At 44.3% G+C, this 17,892-nt stretch overlaps 1 protein-coding gene across 1 annotated transcript in view; it reads right to left on the bottom strand.

The window, feature by feature from the left end:
* The window catches only part of TMEM132D (transmembrane protein 132D), a 207,712-nt gene that overhangs the window by 81,819 nt on the left and 108,001 nt on the right, over positions 1-17,892 (bottom strand). Inside the window, exon 4 of the mRNA XM_010398418.3 lies at positions 1,222-1,405. Coding sequence (XP_010396720.2) covers positions 1,222-1,405 — 184 coding nt within the window. The remainder of the gene's footprint in view (positions 1-1,221; positions 1,406-17,892) is intronic.

The following is a 17,892-nucleotide window of genomic DNA, read 5'->3' as shown; positions in this document are numbered from 1 at the left end:
ATGGCTGCACTCCAGGGCCCAGCTGAGGAAAGAGTTGGACTCGATATCCCTCGTGGGTCCCCCCCGACCCAGAATATTCTGTGAATCTCTGAAAGCCTCTCCTCTTACCAATGCACCAGCAGAGACCTCCCAGTGCTCAGCAGGAGGAAGCAGCCCATGGGAAGGGCCATGCAAAGGGGTGACAGGACTCTCATTTGAGAGACAGCCACAGGTACAGCTGTGAGACGCACCGTGGCAATGAAGGCATGAGCCACCACAAGAGAAAAACATGGTTTGGGTAAAACAAAGAATCACAGCACCTGAGTAGTTCCGAAGTTGGTAAATATAAGCAACAAGAATAGCCAGTTCTGTGAGTCTGGAGGGGCAGAAAACACCTTCAGTATTCAGTAATGGCATAATTAACTTACTATCACCAGGCAAACATCCAGGTTACATTTTTTTAAATGCTCTGAGATTGATTTTTGTTTTTCTTTCGGCACTAAATAATAATGTGGCAGTCTTTTCTGACAGATCACCTAAGAACAGAAACGAGGCCCAGCCAGACCATACACAAGTATGCTCCATCCCCAACAACAAAGAAATGTGAAAGGGACAAAGGAGGAAATGCACAAATTTCTGTTTGTACTGGAAATTTGGGTATCTAACAGGTTTTTTTAGATAAGAACAACCTAAAGGATCAGGCAATTTTCAAGCCCTGCAGTTTTCACCATTACGCAACCTGTTTGAATGCGTTTCTGGGGAACAGACAGTTGGCTACGCCCTGCATTTTGTGCTCCCCAGGTAATTAAAAATGACTCAGAATTCATGCCATTCCTTTCATTTCTTTTCTCACTCTCAAATGCATATGGAGTCAGAACTCAAAACCTGGACAAACTGTCATTCAGGAAGCCTAGACCAATGTAAGAGTACTCTTGATTCATGTCAGACATGTACCACAATGAACTGAGTGTCCAGGTACAGCTCTTGCTGCATCCAGAGGGAGTTCTGAGCAATGGAAATGCTGTGAACTCAGCTTCTGCCCCCAAAAAATCAGTGCATCAGTGAAACAGCAGGACTTGGCCTCCAATGGGAAGCTGTGCTCTCCCCTCAGAAGCCAGGGTCCGATTCTCAAGGTGTTTCCTTCTGCCCCTCCCTCCCCTTTCAGCTGATCATTTGCACCTGTCAGACACTGGAGCTGTAAAGCAGAACTAAAACCCTGCAAAATGCCAAACAATTCCTTACCATAGCCAAAGGGAGAACTCCTACCAGGTCCTTCTGGCTTACGTAGATCTTGGAGATTCCCAGATCAGATGTGGTGTCTCCAGGATATTCCACCTGCCAGGTGATGAGCTGGGTCTCAGGTAGGTCAGTCAGGTCTTCAATTTCAAAGTCAATCTGCATGACTTCAGAGGAAGGACCATCCGCACTGCAGCAAAGAAAGGAAAAGAAATGTTCCATTCACATGACTGATAAGCCAGGAATATGATTGCTTTTATATTAATAAAACCTTGGATTAAGGCCCCTTCAAAGAGAGGATTTGGTGGCATGATGGATTCAATAATGAATTAATCATTTGCACTTGTCTTAAGATTGCAGGGTATTTCCCACCAATTCAAGTGGCTTAGTAACACTTTGTGACATGGATCATTGTGCACTGCTCCATTTCATGGGTGGAGGACCACAACCAGATCAAAGGCAAAACAGAGGCTAAAACCACAGCCCAAACTGACTCCCAGATTCTCCCTCTAAATGAGCACATTGCATTTCCTGCAATGAAAGCAGCACATGGACAAATCGAAAGGGAATCACTCCTTGAAACAGGAAAGCACTGCATCAAAAGTATTTTCTGTTTCTTAAAAAGAGAGGCATGGAAGAAAGGTCAAAGCTCAGGATGGGGTCCATGAACAAGGGCAGCAGGAAGCAGAGGACTGGAAAACTTGGAATTAATTTTTAGCTATACTGCTACCTTGCTGTGAATGTCAGTGTGAAGCTCCTTTTGTCCTTTGCTAAACTAGGAATTATAGATAATGGAGCTTGTTGTGACAGAGTTACAAAACCAGGTTGTTTAGTATCAGCCAATCCTGCCAGGATCCTTCAGCGAGAAACACCAGAGAAGAGCGAAGCCTGACTGGATGTGACGCTGTGGCAGCACTGGGGGCACTGGGGGCACCTTCCCGCAGCCACGGTGGCTTTATGAACTGTCCTTCCGTGGGTTCCATGGCTCGTGTCAGAGGATACCCCACAGCAGAAATGTAAAGAGGGAAGATGGGAAAGGGAACTGATGCAATTCCTGCGAAGTTTGATATAAAACCACTACCTGCATGGAAGTGTAGTGAAGCTTCCATTGTGTGTCTTGGCCAGGTGAGCTCCTTAGGCCAGTGGCATCGAGAGAGACAAGGAAATACTCGATTTCCTGTAAAGCTGTAGAGGAATGTGGAAGTTCTTAGCAGTGCACAAATCCTGGGGGCACCAAGAATGACAGCTACTCCTGGGGCACTGAACGCTGAACCACCTTCAGTGTTTGTGTGGAGGGGAAGGGAAAGAGCAGAATTCCTGTCTGTGGGACAATGCTCAAGGAGAGGAAGACTGGCACAGCATTGAAGTGTCACAAGCCATTTCTGCTGGAGAGCACAACTAGAAAAGGAGGGAACATTTCAGCAACTGATTTGAGAATCCCAAAATGCACCCGAACCGCAGCAGGTTTCCCAGCTGATGTGGAAAAAGAGCTAAAACTAAGGATATACTTTGATGAAGACCAGTTATGACAACAGCCCCAGATTGGGACTCTTCCCTGGATACTCAGAGATTTCTGTTGTGCTGGCTAAATCCAGAGCTTTATCCAATGCTACTTCTTGAAGAGGTTGATCATCTTTAAGGTTTGCATTTTAGTGAATGCACTGTGTTCTTTCTCTCCTGGATGGAATTTAAAGGGAGCCTCTCTGTTTCCAAAATGGAACACATTGTGTTCAATTTCTCATTTCTTCATGTCATGAAAAAAAGGAGCATGATTTCCAAACCAGCACTGAAAGCAGTCTTATTTCATGCTGACCTAGGTAAGATCAGAAGCTGCTTTCTGCAGCTGTGACTATTGAATCTCAGTTACCTTAATTGTGTGAGCAGGAATGGGCACTGCATTGCCTATAAATCCCTGGCAGTGAGCCTGGTCTGTACAGTGTGTTCTATCCCAGTTCCTGTGTTTAAAGAGCTAATTGAATCTTCATATAATGAACCTTGGGGCTGGGATTCTGTTCAGGGTGCCTCTCTGCATTATTGCCTTGGTGTGTGACGCTCCCTGTGCCCGGCTCTGCAGGATTGGTGCTGTCACAGGATGTGCCCTGGAACAGCAGCGAGGGACAGGGGGCACTGAGGGTGCAGTGCCAGGCTTTGGAACCACCAAAACACTGTCAAAAAAAGGCAAACCTCTTAATCCTTTCCAGGTATGTTGGAGAGGAGGGGAAAAGAAGTGATTAGGACAGAGTAAAACAAAGGAGGGAGCAAAAGGCAGTGGAAAAGACAGGGAGGGAGAAGTGGAGCACATTCATGAACTACAGCTCCCACTGGCACAGCTACAGGAACCCAAAGGCACAGAAATATTTCTTTTAGTTTCTCCTTCAAAGCAGGTATTTTAATGAAGCATTTCTTGTAGCAAAACCCCACACCTTGCTACCAGCTACCAAATGCGATTTTGATAGAAATTATTTGACCTAGTTCCTCTTAAAAATACTAAACACCTCCAAAAGAGGAGATTACAAAGCACCACAAAAATCCGTAAGAATCTCATTACTGCCACTAAAGATGTGTTTAAAATGTGAAAGTATTGCATGACCTATGATCAGACCCAGGCTGTCAGCACCATGTCAGGAACTGGGCTCAATTACTTTACTCATCACTAACTGTGTCAGCCCTCCCATGTGCAAGCCCCATGGATCTGTTTCCCAATCTACACCTTCCTAAGCTGCATTTGGCAACAGATTTTTCAAAACAGAAATAGGGCAAAAAAGTTACCTTTCAGAAAATACAGTTAAAAAACATAAATGGAGAAATGTGGACAAGTAATGTTCACCCATGGAGTTCAGTCACATAAAAATATTTGTGGCTTTTCTGTTAAAGTCAAGGCTGCTCATGACAAGGATGTTTCTGCTGGGTACTCAGGCACTGCTCCTCAAAATGATGCAGTGCCCAATCCTCCTCAAGGTGGACATCCACTTTATGGTCACCACAAAGCAGCAGCTTGTTGGCAGCTTGTCTCTGCTAACACTAAACCCATTACTGCCGTCCAGGGTGCAGCAACACCGTTAGGTGCAATAGGGGAGGCGACGTGGTTAGGAAGTTTAGGATGGACAAACATAAAGGTTCACAACAGCAATTCAGGCTGAGTTGAAGAGTGGTCGAAGTAAAACGGTTCTTGGTGCCAATTTAAAGTCAAATCCCTCACCTGGGTGTTGCTGTTTATAGCTGAGAGTTAAACTGCAATGGAGTTCATTGCAGTTCTCCTCGTGAGCAGGGTCCTGCTGAGCTCTGTGTCATGCAGACACAGCTTTAAAGCATCTCAGCCCAAACTGAAGACAAGGATGATTTTAAAAAACCCCAAAACTTCACTGGAATGGAGTAGTCAGGTCTTTCCTTCTGCCAGCCAGGACGGCACAGACAATTTTGTGCTGTATTTCTTGATCTGCCTTTTATTTCCTAACAAGAGATCAAGCAGCTCTTACAAATTAAGAACAATGGGAAACCCTGTCCTGTCTCTAGGGGAGTATTTCCTACCCTCACAGGGCCATCCTGCACCTGCTGCTTCTGACACATCCCTGACACAGGCAAAATACTTTATAAAAAAGTCTCCCTTCTGCCCTTTCAGCCTGGGAGTGCCTCTGGGAGTGCCCAAGCCCCTGGCCAAGTGCTGATGCCTCTGCCGTGACATCCCATTTCTTCAGGGACAGAACCAGCCACTCCTCCTCAGGGATGTCACGCCCCGCAAGCCACAGCTTTCAAGGAGAGCCCTTGTAAATCCAGGAACAGCTCCTGGATGCTGGCAGTGCTGCTCAGATCAAGGATCCCACTGGTGACTTGCCCAGCTGTGCTATCAGCTTTGATCTCTGTGTAATGCTCCAACACGAGACTCGTTCTGAACCTCCCCCAGTGACCCCTGGAATGTTCTCACAATAAACTGCATAAAGTTTCACCACTGTCTGCAGAAGGCTGTAATGGACACGAGCAGCCTACAGCCATTAATATGCAAAATAGGACGTATCACAGGAAAGTTAATGAAAGAGCCTTCGGGAGGGAGAGAAAAGGTAATTTTATTCTCCTGTACCTCCACAAACGTGCCCAGCACATCTCCTTCAGGGCACCACAGGAGTCTGTGGCCTGAAATGCTGCATGGGCCAGGGCAAGAGGTGGAAAAGCAGAGCTCAGAAAAGGAAGAAATGTGTCCAGGGACAACTGGGAAAACTTTCCAGCTTGAGAGAAGAGTGACAGCAGCACAGCTGGCCCAAGGAGGCCTGAAGGAGTTTGTGAAAACCATTACTCCCATTTCACATGAGAGAAAATTAAACTGAAAATTACTTTCCCATAAAAAGAGGGGATGAGATGATTTATGCACCACAAAGTGGAACAACGCTGCATTTCAGAAAGAAGGTAATTTTTGGGTAAAAGTAAGGCCACGTGCTGAGCTGTCACACAGACACAGCCATGGCCAGCTCCCAGCTGTGCTGCAGGAGGGCTCGGAGCCCTGCTGGCACTGCCCTGCCCCTGCCCAGGGCCAGCACTGGCACCGAGTGTTCGACAGTCCTTCCCTGTGTGGGAGGAAACAGCATCAACCAACAGGAGATGTAGGATAAATGCATAAAAACCCAAAGCATTGGCATGTTGTAGCAAAGCTCTGTATTTTTTTAAACATTTCTTTCCTGACATAGATTCTGTTTAAAATGAAAAAAGACATCTTTTCCTATGGTATTTTCTCCAGAACGCAAACAATTTCACTAAAAGGATTTTACACACCTTCTCTGCTCCTCTCTTCTGGAACTGTAAGCCATTACTCCTGATATTATCACTAAACAGTACTTGTTTCCTAAGCAAAAATGAGGAGGTGGAAAGGAAATCAAAGGATCACTGGAGAATCAGCCCTTCCTCCAGAATATTTGCTGTTTGGTACCTCCTTCCCTTCTCTCCCCAGTCCTCGAGCTCCCCTACAGCACATGGGCACTACACTTACGCTCCCCTAGAGCAGCAGATCCCCACAAATGCCAGAAATCTTTAAATAAAGTGGATTTTATCCATTTTTTTGCAGTGCTCCTGGGAACATGCGACCCAGCAACAAACTGTCTTCACACCTAAACAGATTTTGGGTAGGGGAAAAAAGGAGGAGGAAACTAGAAGATATTAAGAGAAAAGAAATCACTGAGTGAAAAATCTCCTGTACCAGAAGGAATATATTTATATATATCCATCTATATTTAAAGTAGTCAGGAGAGAATCCTGATAATCTTTTAGTTTATCTTCACCAAGAAAAGATTGTCTGTCTAGTCTTTGCTGAATTCTTAAAAAATACCCACGACTCTGGTCTCAGGAGAGAGAATACTTTCATTTGTGAGGGGTTTTTGTTTGTCTTAAGAAGCCTTTGCATCCGAGTCAAACTGTTGTGGCAGGAGGGACATTTGCATTCCTCTCCACACCTGCCAGGGAGGCAGAGATCACATCTCTGCGGAATAAACAGCTCCTTGCAATGCAATAAACTCCTTCTGCTTGGCATGTCTGACAGCACCCTCGGAATTATGTGCACGGGCTGTGCAAGTAAAGGATGTGGGACCCTGCAAGGAGCCCCCAGTGCTGCCACCCGAGGCAGGGAGGGCGCAGACCGAGGCAGGAGCACTCTGGGTCCTTCGAGGCTGAGCCAGCTGCGCTTCTCCTTGGTGCTCATCGCCTCCCAACCAGCTGGGGCTTGGCTCAAAACCTTCCCCAGTCTGGGCAGCGGGGATTTAAACCTCCCCTGTGAGAGGTGATTTAAACCCCCCCTGTGAGAGGTGTGATGCTGCAAACGTCACCTGCACGTTTCAGCTCTTTTTCAGTGGTTTCTGGTGCGTTTGTTCTGTAACTGCAGCCATCAGAACACGCTGCCTTGAGGTCTGCAGGGCAGGTCTGCTCTGAAACGCAGCACACGAACTCCTCTGCTGCCACGTGGAAAGATCTGGGATGTCTGGTACAACCTGGGAAGACAGGGCTGAGGAAAGGGTGCCACTGCGCCTGGGCACCCTTTGGAAGCTTCTCTGGTCACATCCTTCTACCACTCCCATGTACCACAAGCTAAAAGCCCTCACAATATTCTTACAGGCAAAGAGACGTTTTTTATTTTAATGAATCCGACTGACTTTTCCTTCTGGTTTCCGAGCTAGAGGGCAATCCACGAATATTTTTCAGCTTTTTTTGCAGGAAGTTTTTATACTGGATAACAACCGCAGATCTTCCATGGACTATTTTATTCCTTAACCAGGAATTATGGTAAAAAAATCAAATATTGCAAGAACTTTACTTTAAACCTGAGTTTAAACAAGCATAACAGTGTGATGGTGCCCGCCAGCAGCCGAGGGGTGGCTCAGCTCCAGAGTGTGAGCTCACCACATCCAGGTCTGTTCTCCCAGATCCAGCCAGTGGGTGGGAATCTGGCTGGCACAGTGAGCAGCATTCCCAGCCTTCCCTGGCAGTTAAAAATAACATGTCTGAGTTTACCCAAAAAGCTGGAATTTTATGAAACCAAACCCAACAATATGGTGCAATACCTGCCCCGTGGGCTGCCAGCACGCTGCCAGATCATCCTCTACACATCACCCAACCCACACAAATAATAAAAACTAAAATATTTTAGACAAGAAATGAGACTTGGGACTCAGACCGTCCCAAGGTCAGAGAGGGCATTCTAAAACCCAGTATCTGTAGCACCTGGAGTACTATGCTACAGCAAAGATCATTATTCACCACTGATATATCAAGAGAAGGTGATACATATAGCACTACATTAAAATTTCATTTTATTCATTGTCATCTTACTATTAAAAATTCAGGATAGGTAGGCTGAAAAGCCATTTTTCTTCGGGAATCACCATATGAGGTGAACCAACTAGCAAGAAAAATCACCAAGAAATGAGTCTGCTAATCATGTAATAAAGTTGTTTTAAAAAATTGATCCATCTTTCTGGAGCTTGACATCAGTAGTGCTGGTTGAGAAATATTTGCTGAATTATTTATTTGACTTTTTTTTTTGCTATTGTCAAATAAATTATTCACTATACGATTTTCCAGCTGTTGATAGCACTTTTCCCAAATAACTCAATTCAAAAGTGAGCAAAAATTAGCAAACCTCTTAACATAATATAAATTTAAAACATAATTACCCACCGAGTCAGCATTTCAGTTCAGAACCAGGATTCTGAGCATCTCCTGACGTGGTAAACGCAGGCATCATTCACCACATTGTGTCAGGGAAGGGTAAATCAACGCTGTCTTTATTCCATCCAGTCTAATAATCATTCAATAAATTACTCCCCACAGCAGCCAGTGAACACCAGGTACCTCTGGAGCAGCCCAGTCACGAGGCACGAGCAGAACAGCCCCAGTTCCTGTGCAGGAGGCAGAGCCGAAGGGCTACAGAAATGGTTTTACTGGCAGTCCAAAGAATAACTAAACCCTGCAAATACCCTGTCAATCTAGCTTTCTCTACCTGCTCTTTTTATTGTCCTCAGCACAAAAATAACAATAAATGTCCGGTAACTCCCTTATAAGCGTGATGAAACTGCAAGAGAGGAAAGCAGGCACACAGCCACAAGAGTTCATTATTAGTTGGTGAAGTTACACAGGACCCAGCCAGGGCTCAGACCACGCTGTGCAAGAAACCCACGGAATGTGCTGATGGTTGTCCTCACAAGGGGAGAAAGCAGCAAAATGATAACACAATTGTCATTTTATGGGTAGGAAAACCAGGTACAAAGGCTTCAATCCAGTAACAGGTCAGCACATGTGGAAGTGAGGTGTTTGCCCAGCACTGGCAGTGCTGTGGGAATTGACACCATAACCCCCAGACCTGAGCCTTTGGATCGGTAACACTCTTGAGCATTCCAAAAAAAAGCTTTAGATATTTCATTCACATTACAATTTGGCAGACTGTTAGCACTGTCACAGTCTCCTGGAAATGAAAGAAACCTCTTTCTGAATGGCAGGAGTTGCACAAACACAGCACTGATCTGAGGGAACGAGACCCAGGATTTTCATGCTAAAAAACTCCAGAGCCAGCGCTGCAAATATTTACTGTTGCATAATCCCAGCACACCAAATCATGAGATCAAGCACTGTGCTCAGCACACAACCCTGCAGCAAAATTCATTCCTCATCCTACAAGTATTTATCCACCTAAAAACCCCTCTTATAAACGACCAGCAAATTTACACTTGTGCATAAATGAAAGTGGGATTAGACTTGATGAATTCAGGCTGATGCCCATCTTGGGCATTTAACTTTGGAATTCAGAATGATTTTGAAATTATACCCCCTACTCATTTTTTTTAAAATTTAATTGTGGTATTAAATCCAGAGTGGAAGACCCAATATCCCAGCATTTAGCTCCAGCCATGTCTCCACAGTGAGATCTGTAATGCTTTTTTTTATGCCCTGCTTATTAGTGTCCACACTGGTTCAACAAATGCAATTATATATAAAAGCTGCATTACATTCCATGAGACTCAAGCTCTCAATATATTTCAAAATCAGTGACTTACTTGGAGATACCTGCCAAGGTACATCCAATATATGAGATTAGTACCCTCAGCTACAGGGATTTCCTCTGCTGTGAACTATTCAGCAAGTATTTCTGCTGAACTCATACATCTTGCCAAACTGCAAAGTTCTTTTCAGTTAAAATAAAAATGTTAAAGTTTTCTTTGCACAATTGTTCAGTGTTTGCCAAGTCTAGAATTAAAAAAGGAAACACCTTCCAGCTTCCTTAATATTAAAACAGAAGAAGCCTCCATAATCCTGTTTGTTTCTTATTTTTAGACAATAATATGAAAAATAAACTGAAGAGAGTTTATTTGCCTCCCTCCAAATCCAGCTTTTTGAAAGAGCTTTAGGCTGAAATATATTTTAAATCACAGAATTACAGGGCAATCTTGGTTAGGAGAGACCTTTGAAAGCCATTTGGTCTAACACCTTTCTCAAGGTAAATTATTTCTCAGTAAATTCTTCTGTCTGTAACCACCAGGATAAGATCCCTGCCCTGCTCCAGCTATGGTACATTTTTACTGGAGCAGATGTTTCCCCTCCATACACCTTGGGATAATCTGAGAGCCATGAGGAAATCATACAGACAGGATGATGGTACAGGTCTGCAGCTGAGTCCTAGGTCCTGTCAAATCAAATCACAGTTTTTGATGTCTGTGTGACATTAGAAACTGTGTGAGTTCAAAAGCTCACAGAACTCATGTTCTTATTTAGCATGAACTGTTGCAGTCAATCATTTTGGGTTCCACTGCACCCACTGTTGGTGCACCTGAGTTTCCCCCTTTGAGGCTGCAAAGCACCTGAGCTCAGGACTGGTCAGATACAAAGGGATACATAAATGCTGGCAATCCCTGGATACTCTCTCGGGAGTGAAGAAAATAGTAACAATAATAACAATAACAATAATAATAATAATAATAATAGTGGCAGGTTATGATTGTGGCTGTCATGCTGCAGGGAATTCCCCAGTGGGAGGTGCCCTGAGACAGCAGAGTGCCCCAGGGCAGGAGCAGTGCAGGAATCAGCAACAACCTGCTCTGCTTTGTGCCCTGAGAGCTCTAAGTCCAGCCTTTGAGACACACCAGAGACCCCAGGGAGAGCCAGGAGGCTCCAGTGCAGAGGGAACACAAACACAAACCAGCACGGGCAGAGAGCAGAGCCGCATCCTGTGCCAGGCTGGGCAGGAACGGATCGGGTCTGTAAGGGCAGCTCCCTGCCAGCACATCCACCACACCGGATCATCTCTGCATCAACTTATCAAGCTCCATTTTAAAGGCACTTAGGGATTTTAAAGGCCTATTCCCTGAAAGACTCTTCCAGAAGCCGATTATTCTAATGGCTGAAGCAGCCAGAGGAGCCACCCTGGCTGGAGCTGAAGTCTCCAAAGAGCCACTGCTCAGAGCGCCCAGACCCCATCCCACCCCAGACACGGCACGGGATGATGGCCAAGTGCACCTCCTCCTCCTCACAGCTCCTCCTTTTGCTCACAGCAAACCATTGCCTAACTGCAGAACTTCTGGAAACATGTAATGGCTGATAATAGCTCCCTCATCCAGAATTATTCCTTCCAAGTTTCTGTGTCCTCAAACCACCTCCAGCCAAACAGCTGTAAACAAAACCATTACTGCAGATAAACTTAAATGGACTTTAAATATATTCACTGATCTAAGGAGGCAGGCAGAGGAATGGGGGGTTCTCACTTCCTTATCTCAATACACTCTGTCACAACGTGGCTGCAGTCGTTTGCCATGTCCAAAAGGAAATTACTCTTTCAGTAAAAATAATAACATGATCAGAATAATAACTAGGAAAGTGAAGGAGAGAGAGAAACAGACATGGCATGAGATGCTCCATGAAATGTTAAGAAATGTGCCACTGGGACTAGGAAATACCACCTAACCAGAGTGAGGAGCTCATGCTATCATAATGGGGGAGGGACAGAACACATCACACAACCCTCCTTATGTGGCAAACTTCCAGATAATGTAATTGGGGCTTTAAAGCCACTTTTAGAGCTTAGTTTGCAGGTACTAATCTTGGACCTCAAAACTGGATTCTGTGGCAAACAACCACCACTTCTGGGGCCCGAGCTTCAGCACAGCATTGCTCCTACCTGGAGGAATATCAGGACTGAACTCAGAAATCTTTGCAACTGACAGTGGAAAGATGCACATCCAGCCCTTGGAAAAGACATATTGATTTCATTGAGCTGGAGGCAGGGGAAGAGACACCCTAATTGTTATAATTAGGAATTCAGTAATGTTAGTAATCATTAATAGTTTCAACAGGTTCATAAATCATTCACATAATGGGGAGAAGCAGTAAGTGAAGATCAATTTCTACGCCACTAACATTTCATAGCACACACCTAAACACTGGATTGCTTGAACTACTCACTCTTATTTAGTTGATATTCTTACTGTTACTGCCCAGAGTTTCACAGTCCCATTATGAGTCTTTAATGACTTAATTGAATGTAAACTCTCTTTGCAAGGCTAACATGGAGCCTTTGCAAATATAGACACTGCTCTTCTTTCACTGCAATGAAAATCCTCAAGGGTGTACAAGCTGGGACACAAAATCACCAAAAATGCGGCTTAAAATATCTTCTCCAAGCAAGCAAAGTGGAAAATTTGGATGGAGAACTTACTCCAAACCTCCTAACTAGGATGGTTCTTGGAATTTGTGTGGAGAAATCTGATGGGCAGCTGTTGTGGGTATTAAAAGCAACCAAACGACACGAGGAATTAAAACAGCACTGCCAAAATTATCACTACAGTCTGTGAATACAAACTGGGCTTTAGGCATGGTTTTCCATTTGCTTTGCTCAAGCTGCTTGACTTTAGTTACGCTGTCATTGCACAGCAGGATAAGGAACAAACAGCCACAATGACTGCAGGAAATGGACAGGGTTTTTAGAAAAACGGTAGAAGAAATAATCTGCCACATTTCCAGAGAGCCTAAATGTGCAATACTTGAAGGAACGTCAAGTAGAGCAGAAGGTAGGTTGGTGATTTTCTGAAAGAAATCAGTAGGTGAGGCTTAAAAGGCACAAGAACCAGAAAGTGCTAACTTTCCACAAATATTTCAAGGATTCAAGCGTCAAGGAGAGAAAATTGCTAGAGCAGGTAGGCAGGAGAGTATAATTAGAAACAACAGGAAATACAGAGCAAATTCAAAGCAAAAGGGACAGTGGAAGGGTCTCAGAAAGAAATGGCAAACAATCTCTGGGAAGGTTTAAAATTAGACAGGATAAAATGCTTAGAAAGAAATAATTTCTGCATATATGGCTATAACAAGCTGGTTGGGGTTTTGGTTTTCTTTTTTCCAAGCTCCTTAATAAAGAAAGAATTATGCAATCAGTACATCTGAGTCTCTGTCATTCCCTCCAGCACATTACACCAATTTCAACAAAATCAGAGAGAAGGGTAGAGGTTAAGAATTGTTAAATTTTTGGAAGCAGAAGAGAACGAGTGAGTGACGCCTGTGTGAGAGCAGATGCAGAGCACTCCCTGAGAATCCACGAGTGCACTCCTTCCTCTGCAGCAAAGGCAGAGGAGTCAGGCTGCTGACTGAAACACTCCTTACATTTTATGGCTTCCTGATTTTCTTCGAGTTCCAGTTCCACCGCTGACCCCTGCTCAGTCTTCTGGGACTCAATCTCCTCAGTTAAGCAATGTGCAAGTACTCTGCTAAACAGGAAGGAATCTCAATGGTCTGCTGAGCTGGGCTCTCATTTATCAGTGAAATCTGCAGTTGAACTCGGTAAATTCACCAAATTATACGTGGAGAGAATTATTCCTGACCCTTGCTCAGCGGTGCATGAAAACGACCCCTGCAGGGACACAGAACCTGGAATCCGGTCTCCCACACAATTAAGAGCATGACCCAACTTTTGCTGCCAGACATCCTGACTGCATGAGGAGAGCAGCAAAGCAAAGTCCATAATGTTATCAGGAACAAATGAGGCTTTCTCTCACTGGGAAGTTTCTCAGCACAGAGTACATTTGCTATCTGGTGGGCTGCTATGACTGTTAGCACAGCTAATGGAAATTTAAAATGCAATATGATTCTTTTCTATATCCCAGCATCCTAGGACACACAGTGAATAGCAGTAACTCCAAAACTGAAGGAAAGTAAAGGAATCAACTCTTTTTTCATGGTAAAAAACATGCAATAACATGAATGAATCAAACTTTTCTTTGACAATTCCAAAAGAAAAGCGCTACAAAATATGTCTCTATCTCTTATTTCTACGTTTAATAATTTAGAACTCTTACTCTTTGTTCATAAAAGAAACATTGTGTTCTGCAGAATTTGTGGAGATGTAAAACAAGAAGCAATAAAATAATATCTGAATTACTGGTGCAGACTTTTCCAATGCTTAGGAGAAAAATAATCTAAAATACAAAACAGTCAAGGACTGGTGCCAAAGTTTTTACATAAATGTGAGAAGTGGGCAGGTGAATTGTGTGGAGAAAAGACGAAGTAGAAACAACTTGGAAGCCGTTTGTGTAAAAAAGAGAAATGAGGAGGATTGAGGCAGCAAGTGGCTCCAGAGCAGGTATTTCTCCCATAGGAACGAGAAAACCGATATCTCCCTCAGTATCAATGAGTAAATTAAAGTGTGCTCTTCTTTCACAAAGTCCCATTTGAAAACACGATGATCCTTCGTTCTTCCCATCTATCTCATAAAATACAATCACAGGTGACAGAAAGAGAAACTTCCACTAATCCTAGACCAGTGCTGAGGTTCCAGGTGAAATTCAGAATCAGAACTGGACTGAACTCAGCGATACCACAGCACCAGGTCCATTTTCAAGCAGGAATACAACAGCAGCAGCCACACAGTCATGAAAAATTGCTGTTGACATGAAACACTGAGCTGGGAGCACAGGAGACGTCTGGCTCTGTCACTGCTCTGGTGAGTGACCCTGTGCAAGCCACTTCCCCACTCATCACTGCGCATTTCTGACATCCTGAATGTGATTCAGGGCTCTCAGATCTGTCAGTGAAGGCCAAAAGGAAGAGTTCAGGGATAAATTAAGATTTTCAAAGGAACAAATCCTGATCATTGAGATCCTACAAAAACAGAACCTCATCCTTTCACATGAGAGGATCAGACTGGTTTGCAGCACACCCATCCGTGGAATACCCTGAAGAATGCTCAGGTTTTCTGTATCACACCTTCCTGATCTCCATCAGCTGCAAAGCTCATGGCAGTCCATAACAGAAGACTCAGACTTCAGAAGCTGAGTTCTTTTCTAGCTAGATTATTCCACTCCACTGCATTTAGATCTGTACTAGGCCACTGCAACATTGGTTGACAGTCTTTAAAATAAAGATATTAAGTCCCCCATCAGTTTGTTTTGAAGCCCGTCAAATCTGGGGACTGTCTGGGTGGTAATTCTGGTCTGCACCAGGGCACTGGCATTCCACAAGGTTCAGAGGGAAAGAGAAATGAAGAAAAATAAAAGCAGTAGCTGATAATGCAGGTTTTTGTACGACCAGAGGTCCAAGTTTAAAGAAGAAAGCTCAGTGGTGCATCATATTGCAACTAGATTAGGTTAGAAGCACGAACTCAGAGCATCAGCTCCACCAGCTGCCCCTAAAACTACTACAGAGTGAATTTTAGCTGTGCTTTGCACTCCTAGACAACACAAAGGCCTCAATGCTGTGAATGCTGCTGGTTTTATGAAAAAAAATTTAAAAATAAAAAAATTATAATTTTGATCTGACTGGAGCAATCCCAGCGAGGAGTCTGTGCCAATCTGATGTCCTTGCCCTCGTTCACAAACATCCATCACTCAGGGAGGCTGCTGGTAATGCACAGTGACAGTCACAGAGCAGCAGAAAGCTTTCAAAGCATCGCAGTTCTTCTCCACGAGGCACGAACACAGGACACTGGATTCAGTCACAGCACAGCTTTCAGTGTCTGACAATACAACCCACTCTTTGCAACTGAAATATTTATTCAGGCACAATTACCATAAAAGATTAATATTTAAATAAAGGGTAATTTGTTTTCATTATTACTCTTATTTCTTTTTAAACAACAGTTAAGATTATAAACTGAACTAGATTATTTATTCCTGAAGTGGCTCTTTAACATTCTGCATTTATTAATACCAGACTGAAATGCTCAGCCATTGATCAAACTCTTTTCCAGAGGGATGGCTTGGGAGGAAAAAACAAACGCAGCCCCTGAGCTCTGGATTTTACAGCCATTACTGTCAATTATACACCCTGCTGTGGAGCAGAGGAGATCTTCATACATGGCAGCTGCAGCCTCAGCCCTGAATTCTGCAGAGGCAATTCTTATTTCAAACACTGAAAGGAGGAGAGAAAGAGGGGAAAAAACCCAAGCTAGCCATAAAGCAGTCAATTGAGATTCTACCCATATGTCTGGAGACCTTGGCATAGCAGTTAGAATTATTGTTTTGAGGATGTATTTTGATAGTTGCAATAACAACCCTAACACTGCAGTCCCTCTGTCTCTTTCCTGTAGAAATCCTAAACCCTTTATGGAGAAGCAGGTCCAGCAACAGGCATTCCACCCATTAGAACCTGGGAAACAGAAGTGCAGAGACTGAACGGGATGGTTGTAGAGAGCCCTGCAGCAGAGCACGGGGCTGCTCCTGCACTGGGACTGCCCCCCAGCTCCTCGTATTCTCACCCAATATTCTTGGGTCATTTCCAGACACAGAACACACAGCATCACAACTTCAAACGTCTCCTCTCCTTGTCCCCTCTCCTTATACTCCAGTGTTAATTAACTATGAATTTGCAAAAAGCACACAGCACTTCAGAGAGGCAAACTAATTTCTGCAACTTGCCTGTCTGAGGTCAGGCAGGGCCCGCTGGAGACGAGCAGAGATACCCTGGCAGAAAGCTGAATAAAACTGACTTAAACCTAACGCTGTCCTTTCCCCTGCCACAAACTCTTCTCTCCTTTGCAGATGTCTTTTCTATCCAAACACATTTCTAAGATTATGCAGCAAGTTTTTATCCAAGAGGAAGAATGGATAATCAGAAACCTCCTTGGAGCCCCTGACCTCTGTGGTAAATCCAGTCAGCACTTCCAGTACTCAAGGGCTCACTGTGGGTGCTGGGAAACAAGGGGAAGGACAAAAGTATCAGCAGGACTCTTCATTCTGGAGCCCTGGATCACTGAAGTACCTCAGTGATGGGTTAACATAACAATCTCTGACACAACATCTACTCAAAGTAGAATTGATACTGCTTGAAAGGCCAGGGGAAAACAACAAAAAAGAGAAGTTTATACTAGAGGCTGGCTGTTGAGCTGTTCTCTCATGTCTCCTGGTCTCTTGGTTCATGTATTGTGAGGTTTCTTTCCAGTTCCACCAAAAAAAAAAAAAAAATTTCAAAAAATGCCCTTCATGCCATGTGACCAGCCAGTTCTTAGGGAGCATCACTGAAGGATTATTCCTTGCAGCTCCCCTCCCAGGAGCTCCTGCCCAGCTGGCACAGACAGACAGAGCTGTGTGTGAGGTGCATCCCAGCCCACTCACGGCTGCCCCAAGGAGTCAGGACACCAACTCCCCAAAGGAAGGTGTGTTCCATCAGCACTGCTGGGCTGGGAGCTGTTTTCCAGCTGACCATATTCCAGGTTTGATCCAAACTCTGGGTTTAAGGAAAGACACCAGAGGACTTTGCTTAGGGTTGCGAAGGTTAACGAGCAATGGAGAAAGGGATGGAAATGCCTTATGATTCCTTTGTAGGATTGAAACCTTTCCCTGTGTTATCTGGCAGAGAAGTCCCTTATGTCACTGCCAGAATGCTCCCATCACCTCTTCCTTTCCTGACCTGCTCTGCATTCCTCTTTGGTTCATCTTTGACTCTCACAATTAAGTTTATTCCTGTCTATCATCACATTCATTTGCAAAAATCTGCAGAATGTCACAAGTCAAAGAAATGTGAAAACATGAATTCAAAGGAGAGGGAGAAAATCGATGCTTCTGTGTCAAAAGTCAGCTTGCCTATTTCAAAAAGCACCCTGCTGGATTTCATACTTTGAAAGAAGCCATAGCTCTTGCTCAGAGAGGTGCTCAGATCTCCTGATACCTGCGCTGCTGAAACAGCACCGACGTGGAACACTCAGCCACAGCACTTCTGCTGCGGGGCCCAGGA

Source organism: Corvus cornix, chromosome 15, assembly GCF_000738735.6.
Source record: "Corvus cornix cornix isolate S_Up_H32 chromosome 15, ASM73873v5, whole genome shotgun sequence".
Lineage (NCBI taxonomy): Eukaryota > Metazoa > Chordata > Aves > Passeriformes > Corvidae > Corvus > Corvus cornix.
The sequence above is the reverse complement of the archived record's forward strand: the minus strand, read 5'-3'. Positions and strand labels throughout refer to the sequence as shown.